Raw genomic sequence first — 12,818 nt, 5'->3', positions numbered from 1 at the left:
ATTCTAATTACCTTCACAACAAACAGTCCCATGAACTGCATCAAGACTATTCACAATGCAAGCATGGACTACAGATAAAGAACATCCTAAAATCCTTGTGAGTCTCAGTCTTTTGGAAGTGGATTTCGGAGAGCAGCTTGGACATAGACCTATTAAGAAAGGAAAGCAGTGTGTTTGGGCCTGACTTAGCTGGTGTAAATGAGCAGTCACAGCATTTTATCCTGGGCAGGTAACAGAGGGCCTGTGTTTGTGTGCTGAGCAGTGGTTCCTTCGTTGGTGCTGGCTCTTTGGAGCCTGTCTGTCACCAAGATCTCTATAAACAGCCTAAGGAAAACAGCCTCTTATTCATAGTGGATATCCTCTTTCCTTGCTCCTTTACATTCTTGTGCTGCATTCTCATCACAGTTGAACAGAAAAATTCTGAGTTAAATGTATCAAAGAGAGAGATAGGGAAGGGTCTGAATGAAAGGTCTTAACTTTTTAAATTATCATTTCTCATCTTCATCTTAGATAAAAAGAACAGGATGAGTTTGTTTCTGGGCAGATCACATTTCAAAACTTCTGTTGTTATTGTGTGCAGAGCTAAAGTGTTTTCAAGTAAAAGTGCAGTGAGCTGCAAGAGCCAAGGCTGTGCAAATTGCCTGTGGGGTTCTAATCCAAGAGAGCACTTGAACATATTTATATTTTCAGGCTAATTGACTTTGGAAGTACTGCTCTGCTTGTGTGCATTTAAGTGTCTGGCATGTTTGAGTTTTACCAAGATCTCTCTGTAAGCAGTGGTAGCTCTCTTTTTGAGAAGCATCATTCCACTGCTTTCAGAAGATTTCAGAGAGAGGGTAAAACAAAGAAGACACAAGTGAAAGTAATGTGAGTGATATTTGAAAGAATACATGATGGTAAAACTGTCTTTTATGGTCTTCTGCCTACACGCCTCCTCTTACAACTGGCCAGGCTGTGAAGAGGGTATACAATGCTGTCATACCAGAATGTTGTTGCAGGTAGTTTCCTCTTAGAGCATGGTTAAAACTGATGAAAACAGTGGCTGACCTTCCTAGATTTGTCCCTCATAAAAAGATTTAAGGCTTTTCTCTCAATTTTTAGTTCCATGCTCTATTTAATTATAATACTAATAAATTACTTTCTTAGTATAACGGTGTTGTTTAAGACACATTTCTGAGGGGTTTGTGGGACTTTCAATGTGAAAGAAAAATACTTTCCTTTTTTTGAGACCAAGCTAGCTACTATCCCTTAGGAGCAAGATCTTGGAGTTATAAGTGGTACATCCATGGAAGAATTAACTTACTGTTCCATGGTCAGGAAGCAAATCAAACACTAGAAGTTACTAGAAAGTACACAGAAAGCCAGCCATAGAGCCTCAGTATGCTACTGCATAAAGCTGCTGTTTGCTGTTGTCTTGAGTACTCTGTGCAGGTCTGATCAGAAATATTTAGCAAAACTGGAAAGTGTAAGAGAAGGGCCACAGACATCCGCAAAGGCCTCAGGTGGCTTCTGGGTGAACAACTACTGAGCTTGCTGTCTTCAGCTGTCACAAATGCCTGTCATCTCATTCAAAAAGAGCCTAAAGGGAGAAATTGTAGAAGTGTTCAATACAATGTGTGATGTGGAAGAGTGGTCAGGGTTCACTGTCCATTGCCTCTCCCACTACCAGATCTACTGATCTTCAGTATGAAGCTGGTAGAAGGTTTTCACCTAAATACTGGAGACTGGCAGACCCAAGGAGCTCATTGCTGCAGGTGCCAGGACTTCTCACTCCCTTGCGTTCTAAGGGACATCGGCCACGCGTGCAGAGGAGAGATCATTGATAGTTACTAGAAATACCCAAACTGTACCTGATTCAGAGTGCCCTTATTAACTGTGGGAGATGCCAAGGGAGGATACAGAGAGATCTGCCCCTACTGTACCTGACAAAATTGACCATGGGAGTTATTTAAATTAAAGCAGCTTTTGTCAGCAGCAGTCTCTCCTGTAGGTGCAGGAAAAGGTCATTGTTTTTATTTCTTGGCTTGTTCACTATACATCAAGAAACCAACTGGGACAAAAATAAGTAGGAAGTTTTAGTTTTTAGGAATAAATGTTGGGTCTGGGAAAATAATTAATGAAGGATTTAAGTAGACATCCAGTACCGCAAGGTGGCTACAAGAGAACTGGAGAGGGATTTTTTTACAAGGGCGTGGAGTGACGAGATGAGAGGGAATGGCTTCAAACTGACAAGAGGGCAGGGTCAGACTAGATATCAGGAAGAGATTCTTCCCTGTGAGGGTGGTGAGGCACTGGAACAGGTTGTCCAGAGAAGCAGTGGATGCCCATTACTGGAAGTGTTCAAGGACAGGCTGGATGGGGCTTGGAGCAACCTGATCTAGAGAAAGGTGTCCATGTCCCTGCCCAAAGTGGGGCACTGGAATGAGATGATCTTTAAGGTCCCTTCCAGCACAAACTATTCTGTGATTCATTCCATGATTCCATAAGTAACTGGACAGCAACTGTTCAACTAATGGAGTGTTTGTAACATTAGGGTATTTCGTGTAAACTACCCCCCAAAAATACCTATACTGTTTTCCGTGTGTTAATTTTTTCCCTCAGAAGTGTTACTTTTTAGCTCAATAAAACTGCCAGCAAATAGGAACCTAAATAAATACGAAATAGTAAGTATTCCCCCATATAATGAAAAATATGAAAGAATGACAGCTTGAACATAACATCCTTTTTCCCATGCAAATCAGTGTGTTTTAATGGCTGGAGTGGGAGCTGGCTACTGTTGGAAGCAGCTCAAAAGCCTTTTTTCTGAGCCCATCCTGTGGCTCAGTGTTTATAGTCAGCCTTTTGTAAGCATGTGACTGAGAATTATTGAGAAACATGCCAATTAGTTTCCTGCTTGCTGCTTTCAGATGATAATAAAATCAGCAAAGTTACACTTTTTTTAAGATAAGGCAGATTATCGTGCTCTGAGTGCTCCTAGGCTTGGGACCAGGCTGGTGACAGGACTGTCACATGGACAGCCAGTACTCCAATGCTCTGTTTATCTAGCTCCCCATTATTCCTCATGGAGATGGTATACGTGAGTAACTGGAGCAAACGTGTCATTAGTGCTGGTTAAGCAGCCAGGCAGGATTCCTGCCTTTTGAAATCCTTCTCCTGTGATTATGCCTTGGACCAAAAGACAAGATGGAGCCTGCACAGAACACTTGCAGGGTGATTCACTCTGGAGGGCATATTAGGAGATTACCCTTTAACACCTAACTTGCACTCAGTTTTAGGGCTTTTTCTTTGAGGATTTTTACACTTGATTGTGGTCTCATTTCTAAAAAGTAGATCTGAAAATCTGTGCCAACATTCAACCTACAAAAGTAGCTCAATCCTATTTACCTCCTTCCTTTGGGTTTTAAGGCCCAATATGAATTTCTAGCAGCATTTCAAAAAGACAAAAATAACTATTTGGCCGTTCTTTCTTTTATACTACTTCAAAGGTTTAATTAGTGCCAGGGCTCATTTTAAACATAATACTGTACAAACATTAATAAATGTTTCATTTTTCAGTTAGGAGAAAGAGATAAAGAACTGAATTTTCCATAATTTACGGTTTCCAAGTAGGATCTTAAGGAGAAATAAAGCCACAAAAATGAGAATTTGTGTGCATGTTTGTATATATACACACACACACACACACTTCATAATCTTAGCTATTTTCTGATAGGGTATGGTATAAATTAGGAAACATTAGAATTCTCTTTTGTCATCTCCTACTAACAGCCTTTTCCTTTTTTGTACCTACCCTCTCATAAATAACTAATCCAACTTATGAACAACTTACGAACAACTTGGGATCATTGGGTCAGGATATTTCCTGGTATTTCACCATTACAAAAGTATACTTTGCAAAACAGGATTAATAGTCTGGATAGTCCATCTTCTGGCAGGTGGAATTGAAGGCATCTGTAGGAGTTAAGGGTTGTGTGACTTGTTTAATACCTAAAATATCGCCGATATATGATGTTATCGGCATGCAAGTATTTAGATACTTAAGATACTGCCATACAGGCTTTAGCATGAAGCAGCTCCATTTAAACTGGAAATTTTAACCTTGCGTTTTTCTAAAGGGAAAAAAAAAGGAAGCAAAACCAGAAGATCTAAATTCAACTGGAAGGTTTTTTAAAACTAATCCACCTTTTTTCTGAGAATCAATAAATTACACAGGTACATTATTAGATATATGGCACCCATGGCATCTTTGTGGTATGAAAGCCCTGTCAGTTGGTAGCAATGTTTAGAAAACTTGAGCATTTCCTTTCTATCAAATGATTCATCAAAACCTCTTTATTTTAGGACTCTTTTCTGCACATGCAGTGTCAAATGAGGCAACTACATAACATTACTGTGTGCTTCTCTCCCTCTCTTTCCAACATGTCTCAGTCTACAAGTTGAGGCTTTCCTCTGGTGGTGGCTCTGTAGGACAGTGATACCATCTGCATCGTCTACTCTGGCAACACAGTGTAAAGAAATAATACCATTTCTCCAGCTTCTGTTTCTTCATTCTTCTCTTGATAACTCATCCAATCTTGCTTTTGTAAAAGCGTGTATGTGTTTCAATAATACAGATTTTTTCATCTCTGACAAGCATCTTACCAGAGTGAGTTTATGTCCGTAAGTGTCAAATGCGACAAGGAGGTTCAGGTGCTTTGTTCTGTTCCCCACCCTCCCAAGGATGCTGCTGACAAGCCCTCATTTTCATAGTGTAATGGTTCTCATTCACCTTGGTGAGTCACCTCAGGGGTGCGTAGGGTTCCCAGCTGTTCTTTTTTCTTTCAAGGGCTTGTTGCTTATATCAGTTTCCTCCCCCAGCTTTTGTTTAACTTGAGGCGAGCAGGTATTTCCCTGTCTTCTTTGGGTCTTGGAATTCCAAGCATAAAATTCTATTACAAGATACTGTTGCCCATGTTGGCAGTTCAACCAGTCTGTGTCATTGGTGTATAAGAACCTGAAAGACTGTCTTGGGCAGATTAACCAGTGGCATAAACCATCTTGTCCGAGCTGAAAATGTCAAACTAAATAATGGCTGTATGCATCATGGGAAGTCCATCTTCCAGCTTTATCAGTCTAGTAGTCTGACAGTGACTTTCAGCCCAACAGCATGGGTAAGTCTATGAAAAAGCCTGTCAAAACACAGTGTACTTCATGTTCCTTGTCAACAGAGTGCAGTGGCAAGTTAATGGAGGGAACTGGGTCACCAGATTTTGAAAAGGAGGGGGTTTGCTTTGAGAAGTGTGGGAATCTGTGGAGGTGGTTCTCATTGTGAAAGTCCACTTTTGATATGATCTTTGATCTTAATACCTATATAGTCTCAGATCACAGTAACTCCTGCTATACTCTATTACGTACAGCTGTTCAGCAGGGAAGAATAACTTTCAAAAGGATTTAATTTTGTCTCTTAAAGATGCAGTTACCTTTTTTTTTTTTTTTCCTTAAATCTTTCCTGGTGATTTGGTGTATATTATTGAGTTGTGTCCTCATTTGTTGGGTCAAGCCAAGCTGTAGTCAGTCAGTGGGGAAATTCTAATGTCTGTTTATAGGGCAAGCATAAAACGTATCTGTGTATACAATGTATTAAAAAAAATGTAGCCAGTATATCACTATTCATTCATCAGATCACGATACTGGCCTTGAATCTAGTACAACACAAAACATTCTAAAAGGGCCAGGATAACCTCACTTGACATCTCTGAGGCTGTGTTTAATGAAGAGCTGTGTAATTACTGCCTTTGTTATGTAGCTTTAGATGCTGAGATGTTTCAGCTTGTGCCAGTTCCTTTGGATCAAATTCGCATCTGTCTGGTAGTGCTGCTTATGCTTGTCGTGGCGGTGGCTGTGACAGCTGGGAATGCTAGTGGACAAGCCTCATCCCAGCAGCACACACCTGCCCCCTTGTTTCTTCCAATGAAGAGAGGTGATGGAATTGGTGTCAGTTATAGAGTGTCCAAGGACATCCTGTGTGGAGGTATCGTCTGATATGATTAAATTAAATCTGATATGATTAAATTAAAAGCATAATTATATGCTTTTTCAACTCTGTTCGATGTACACAGCTGTCACGAACCTCCCACTGACAGTACTGGTGTGTGTTGTATTGCTTCTGCAACACCTTACCTACCACCAACAATATTGCCACGGTAATTAGCATGATTCAAAACCAGGGCTCGTTTTGCAAATCCTTGTCATTCAGGATTTTGTTTTGCAAACCAATTTCAATTTGTATTCCAGGATTTGTGGGCAATAGTGATGTACAATATCATCTGCATTCACTCTTAGGATCAGTAAATAGTAAGTAGGAATCAGTCACTTTCAGAATGTCTCATTCTTCACCATGACAAAATCAATAAAAATAGCTCCAAAAAGTGCTGTTCCTTTGTGGGTCATCTAACAGGAGCTTTAACAGAACAATCTGTATTGAGTCAGGCTTTTCCTGTTTGCAACAACAGAAAACATGTGATGCAACCCGAAAAAGCAATTTAACTCCACCCCAGTAGTGTCAGACTTAGCCCTGGTATAGTCAGGGACAACTGTGTCATGCCTTAAAATGCCTGCCTTGCAAAGCACGCACTGCTTGTTTCTCATGCTTTCACAAACCTTCTAATTCAAGCAATGACCGTAGTGTGCTCGGCTTCAAGCTTCCATTTCCGACTTCATCTCCTTTTTGTGTGCTGATAGCCCTCAAGTGACAAAATAACACGTGAAAGGAACACTAAGGCAGCTGATCATGCTGGAATTCTTAGTTGTCAATGAGAACTGTAACCAGGTTGAAAACTAGCTGGGCCCAATTTGCAAAAATACAGAACTAACCACAGAAATACGTGCTGAGTTCTGCTGGGCTTACAAGTTAAGACATTCTCACCCACATTCCCAGTGAGCAGCTCAGCTCTGTTTTGTATTTCATGGAGCCTGGCTACTAAACAGTGGCTGTGTGCAGAGCCAGCTCATACCCTTGTGTATCTTGGGTTGTACAAACTCAAAAAATAGCCATCCTCAAAGAGCTTCACACAAACTCAGCTCACACGTAGTGGAGTTTCTGCAGAGCCACCTTTTCTGTATCACACTACCTAATTCTCAGAGCACAGAGACAACCCAGCTCCAGGTAGATGCAGTGTGATACGAGTGCAGACTCACTCTTGAAGCTCTGCTGGAGTAGGCTCTGGTCTAGCACAGCCCAGGAGGGCCCTGGCAAAATCTCAGCACTGCTGTCCTTTACTGTCCATGTAATCCACGTTTTTCAAGAAGCCACATGACCCTTGCTCCTTATCTCCCTGATTGTTGGAGAGTTACCTGCCTGTGTGATAGATATTTGTCACAGTCTATTTCCAAACGGATGTCATTCTGACTTTAGATATTTAATGAGAAAAAATAATGAAAACGCTGCTTCACTGTAACCAGCTGACTTAGTGCTGTTGCTGAAACTGTTCTCCTGCCACTTATATTTGATTTTTTTAATGAGCTCTGCTCCATGGTGAAGGTAAGATCATCTTCCTGACTCATCATTCTTGTTGAGACACTCTAGCCAAGCTTCTGCTTTCCTCCTTCATCTGCCCTTTGTTCATCACAGTGAGCACAGCTTTCCTGTCCCATCCATTGTAATTCACTTTATGTTATTGTGGCATCAGTTTGTGCAGTGCAAGTGAGGTAACATATTCACTTGCCTAATTCTTTTCTTCTGTTCTCTGATTACAGCCTTATTCATAGGGGAAATGCTGTCAGAATCCACAGGCCACTCTCTTTTCTTCCCCACAGATCATCCTGTAAGAGCTCCTTCTGCCTTGGTCCCTGCAATGCACAGCCAGGCAACCAAGGACTAGAGAGCTGGCAAGTTGAGATGATTCCTTACTGTTCAAAGCTATCTGTTATCTCAGTCTCTTAACACCACTCTTTTGTTTGTTTGCCTTTTGTATTTTGTCATCCTCCGCTGTGAGTTGGGCAGAAAGGATACTGTTTTTGTTGGATAGTTGGAGCACCTTACTTGTTTGGAGACTTCAGGCACTAATATTAGATAATTAACATGCAATTAAGAAGGCTCTCTAGTGCTGCATTATTGTTTATGTTTCCTGTTGAGAGGAAGGAAAGAGGAGAGTTATCATCAGTTATGGGGAGTGGAATAGCTTTTACTTTCCAAAGCAGAAAAATATGGAGACTGCTTTTGTTTGTCTATCCATATAAAATCCTAATTAAGAATTTTGTACATATACATAGGCAGGCAATAAAAAAGGGAGAGTTTTGTTGTCACCCATATTTGTTTTCACATCGAGAGAACTCAAGAATGCCTAAAATGTTTGTCCCACATTTCTTGCAAAAAGGAGGTATTTTTACCCTCATTGCAGGGGAGAGAAAAAGACAAAAAAAATTAGTCTTCAGAATAAACTATGTCAAAAGTTATTACGGGAAAAGGAAGCTTTTTCCCATAGCAACTGCTTTGCTGCCTTAACAGCAGCAGTGTTTGTTAGCATTAGTCACAGCTGGTTTGCACCTCTTGCATTAGCCCACATGCACAGGATACAAATGGAAGACCTTCATTAGAACTTAATGTCGTAGAGCTTAATGACACACTTCTAGCCTGTTCTTTTGTATGTTTTGTGTCTTAATAACTTTCACAGTTTAATGAGATTTAATATTCCGTGTGCTTATTTCTGCAGGCACCCTAGACAAACATGTAGAGCTAGAGAAACTTGTGGCCAAGTTCCTTGGTGTGGAAGATGCTATGGTGTTTGGCATGGGCTTTGCAACTAACTCGATGAATATTCCAGCCCTTGTTGGAAAGGTGAGTACTTCCTTCAGGAACATGCAGAGCAATCGTTTATTAATTGTTTTAACTACTGTTGCAGTATTCTAGGCTTTCAGTAAGTGGAAAGGCTCGATCGAGGAACAAAGCTTGCTATCAGGAATGTGTGAGTCATAAAGCCGATGACCTCGTGACTTTAAATAGGCTCCTTTATCATCTGTGCTAGCGCTGAGTGTTGCTATGGCACATACCTAACATCTGTTTAAGGATCGGTGACATGGCTGTCTAGCTCCTCTCAGTGAAGTTGTTTCTCCCTAAAAATTAAGCAAATGTTGAATCACATGTCCAGGTGTTGTGGGATGAAGTATTTGGGCTACTTGCTGAGATTTTGCCCAGCTGCCTGTGACGAAAGATGATGATTAGGATAGAGTTTACAACACTTTGAGAAAAGAAAAAGCACGGTGCTTAGCATTCCTGACGAACAGAGCTCCAGCCAGCCCTTCGAAGAAAGCTGGCAGGAAATGCAAGTCTAAAGCTGCCATCATGTTACAAAAGTTGGGCTCTTACTTGGTGCCAAAGGGACCTCATCTCCAGTTTGGAGTACCTAACTCAAAGGCATGGATATCCATCATCCTGCCACTGATCACTCCGGAGATCACAGGCAGATGCACTGTGCTGATAGCTGGGAAGTGCGTAACTCCTCCTCAGCTCGTCCAGCTGGGCAACAGTATGAAGTGTGCCATGCAAATACAAAACATGACCTCCCTCTTGGTGGAAATGGAATGAGCTCAGTTTGAGGTGTATGACCAAGACTTCTTCTGAAACACCAGTGTAGAGGTGAAGTCACTTCTTCACTCGCTGTTGAAGATGAATGCAGCTTTTGCAAGAGATCTCTAAAATACGTGTTTACAAGTGTTGGGCAGGGAGAGTTGCTTCAGCTGCCCAGAACATGAACTTCAGTCTGCTGCAGTGCTAGAGAACCTGTCCAGCAGTTTAAAAGGGAACAGATACAGAGAATTAATGAAGGTAAATTTATGAAATTGCAGGTATACAGTGTGAGGTACTTGTCCTTTGCTTAGCTGTATAATAATTTTCCCTCCCTTACCTGGCCTCATGTAGAGATTCAAGCTTCTGTCAGAGGTGGGATATTTAGATATAAGTGGCACAAATAAAGATAATAAATATGTATTGTATTTTTTTTCTTGACAATATATTATTTCTTGTATATATATTCTTGTATATATTATTATACAGTATTATTATATATTATATATTACAAATATTATTTATCCACCATATATTTGAGAGATTTACTCCTATGTTTTCCTCTATAATTAAGCCTAACAGCTACATTTTCTTGTCAAGATGAATCTGCACTTACTGTTAGTTCTGCATACCAGTGTCTAGGGGGATTGTGTGAGCATCTCTCAACCTAGGCTTAATCCATTATTCGAGAATAAGTTTTTGCTTAATGATGTGTTGCCCTTTGGGTAATGAAGGACAGCGAAACATGGTTAATAGAAAGCAGAGCTAAACAAGGGCTCAAGCTTTGGAACTCAGCTGTGAGTCCTGCCCCTTGTTAGTACAATATACAAATTTACTTCTCCCGCATTTCTATTTTTGTTTCCAAAAAACAAAATGAGTTTTCAACTGAGTTAATTAATAGAAAGTATACTACAGGTCAACTCTATATGCATTTACCAGAGGAAGACTCTGGTTCCTAAACTTCACCCACATCTTTGTGGAGGTGGGACTTACAAGGCATCAGTCTCTCCTGATCTCATTTCTGCAGTCCAAACTGCTGATGTCAGTCCAGCCTCAGTACTACTCCTCCTTACACTGCTGTCACACAGTCTTTATGTGTGGGGTGGTGGCTGCAGTTTCTTTACAACTCGAAATGGGCTGTAGACAGGTGATAGAGTAAGCAACATCACCTGATGTTACTATAAAGCACTCAATCTTTAATAGGCTTATTTGCTGCTTGCCAGTTACAAGAAGCATTTCACCACCAGGAATGCCTGAGAATCTGATCCCATTATTTCTGCCTGCCTTTGCAGTGCACCCTGGCACCTTCAGGAAAGTGGCAGAAAATTCATTTCATGTTTAATCCTTACAGCTTAATTGGTGCAATGCTCTGTGCTGGCACACACATGCCCACGTGTCAGCAGCCTCCCAGTTCATGCAGATGCTCACTGTACTCCTTCTCCACAGGGCTGCCTCATTTTAAGTGATGAGTTGAACCACACTTCTCTCGTTCTTGGTGCGAGGCTTTCAGGTGCCACTATTAGAATCTTCAAGCACAATAGTGAGTATTGAAGTTGGAAAAATTAGAGACAGAGTTGTTCACATCTCAAAGGCAAGAATGCTTTCTTTCAATGCTTACTTTGCTGTCAGTTCCTAGATGATACTTTTGTCCAGGCAGGAGGATCAACCATTTAATATTAGGAGTGGTTTCTGATGGGAAAAATTAATAGTGCAATACTATAATTGCTATTGTGTCTTTTTGACTTGCTGAATGATTGTGTGCTGTCATAAAAGTTTTATTGTTACTGTCATTGTAGCCCAAACAGTAGAAACACAATTACAGAAACATGCTTCTGTTTCCAGCAGGTTCAGTGAAACCAGAATTACCTTAACTTGGCATTCCTTTGAAGCAGTTACTCTGAACTCCCAGGGATCTAATAGCAAAGATGCAGATGGTTATATGAAGAGCATCATCCCAAATATTCTTTGAAATAGAATTTTAGTGTAGAAATCACACATTAATTTGCAGTTGTATAGTTACCTTATAAAATGCTCATGCTCTTTAACTTTTATTTTGTTAAAGCTGCTGTGGTTACTCTCAGACATTGGGACTGCCTTTGATGGCAAGACCTTGTTCTTTTCCCTTATTCCCCATTGCAATTCCCTTTTCCATCCTCACTGCTGCCACCAGACAGTGATTGCAAGAAAGGTTTAGAAACTAGAAAAGTGGTGAGAAATCAGAAGAGAGGTCTGATTACCTTTCTTAATAGCTAATACAATCCCTTCTCTTTATTAAGTGTTGTGTTCAGGCCCAAGGGGAGCAAAAATGAATTATGCATATGCTGTAAAAGGCCTAAGGATGAGTTGGAATGAAAAGCACACTATAATTATAAGATGTTGTTATAATTAATATCTATTCATAATTTCAGCAAGAAGCAATTTCTGGAGATCATTCAAGAATTAAAGACCATCTGAACATGAATATTTTTCCAGAATTAATTATTCATAGATAACCTGTAGCATACCCCATCTTGGTCCGCTTCCACAAATCTGGATATGCTAAGCATGGTTGCCACACCAGTCTTTTCTCAACTTTTCCTTAGTTGTCCAAAGCCTTTTCCCATTCAATCAGGTTTACATCACATCTTGCAGGTTGACCTCTTACTACCCAAATCCAAATGTTCTCAGCCTCTCCACCCACCTATGCTGCGTGCAGTCCAGCTGGCTTCTGTCACTTCCCACATCATTTCAAAGCACATTCAAGCACAGTTTGAGGAGTTTATTACTCTAAGCTGTGAAGATATCACCTGGAGCTGTCGCGCTCTCTTTAAGGAATTCGGTCTCTAACCATCTCTCAATATTTCATTCCCCTCCCCAGAACCTGATACCTAACCAGCTTCTGTTGCACTGACAGTAAATAAATCTGATGCTCTTCTGAATAATGGGTGAACCTAAAAATAATAGTGAGCTACCCAAACAGCACTAATCCAGCACTGGAAAATGCAGACAGTTCCTTTAAGAATCTTGGCAAACCTCAGGGGAAGCCCATTCAAGTGGAAAAGCTTTGGAAAAACTCATTGGTATCTAGATTAGAGATCTTTATTTGACAAAGACAGTCGTGTATGCCATTGCTGAGACATTGCCTTAACTTATTTCCAAAATAAAACAGTGGAAAATTTTGCAAATACTGTTTGGAATTGAGTGACAGCTTTTGTTGTCACAATTTTGTAGTTTCAAGTCTAAGCTGCATTTAGAGAACACTTCATGTGAGAAAGCTTCACATGCTCATGCTTTCTCT

At 40.5% G+C, this 12,818-nt stretch overlaps 1 protein-coding gene across 6 annotated transcripts in view; it reads left to right on the top strand.

The window, feature by feature from the left end:
• Positions 1–12,818, top strand: part of SPTLC3 (serine palmitoyltransferase long chain base subunit 3) — an 86,770-nt gene that overhangs the window by 41,508 nt on the left and 32,444 nt on the right. For all 6 annotated transcript variants that reach the window (XM_042049323.1, XM_042049324.1, XM_042049325.1 and 3 more), the window contains 2 exons: positions 8,691–8,815; positions 10,988–11,081. In XM_042049323.1, the coding sequence (XP_041905257.1) occupies positions 8,691–8,815; positions 10,988–11,081 (219 nt within the window). The remainder of the gene's footprint in view (positions 1–8,690; positions 8,816–10,987; positions 11,082–12,818) is intronic.

This window comes from Corvus kubaryi, unplaced genomic scaffold (assembly GCF_017639235.1).
Source record: "Corvus kubaryi isolate FWS band 111438036 unplaced genomic scaffold, C.kubaryi_AGA036_p1.0 70, whole genome shotgun sequence".
Taxonomy (NCBI): Eukaryota; Metazoa; Chordata; class Aves; order Passeriformes; family Corvidae; genus Corvus; species Corvus kubaryi.
This window is presented reverse-complemented; position numbering and strand designations above follow the sequence as displayed.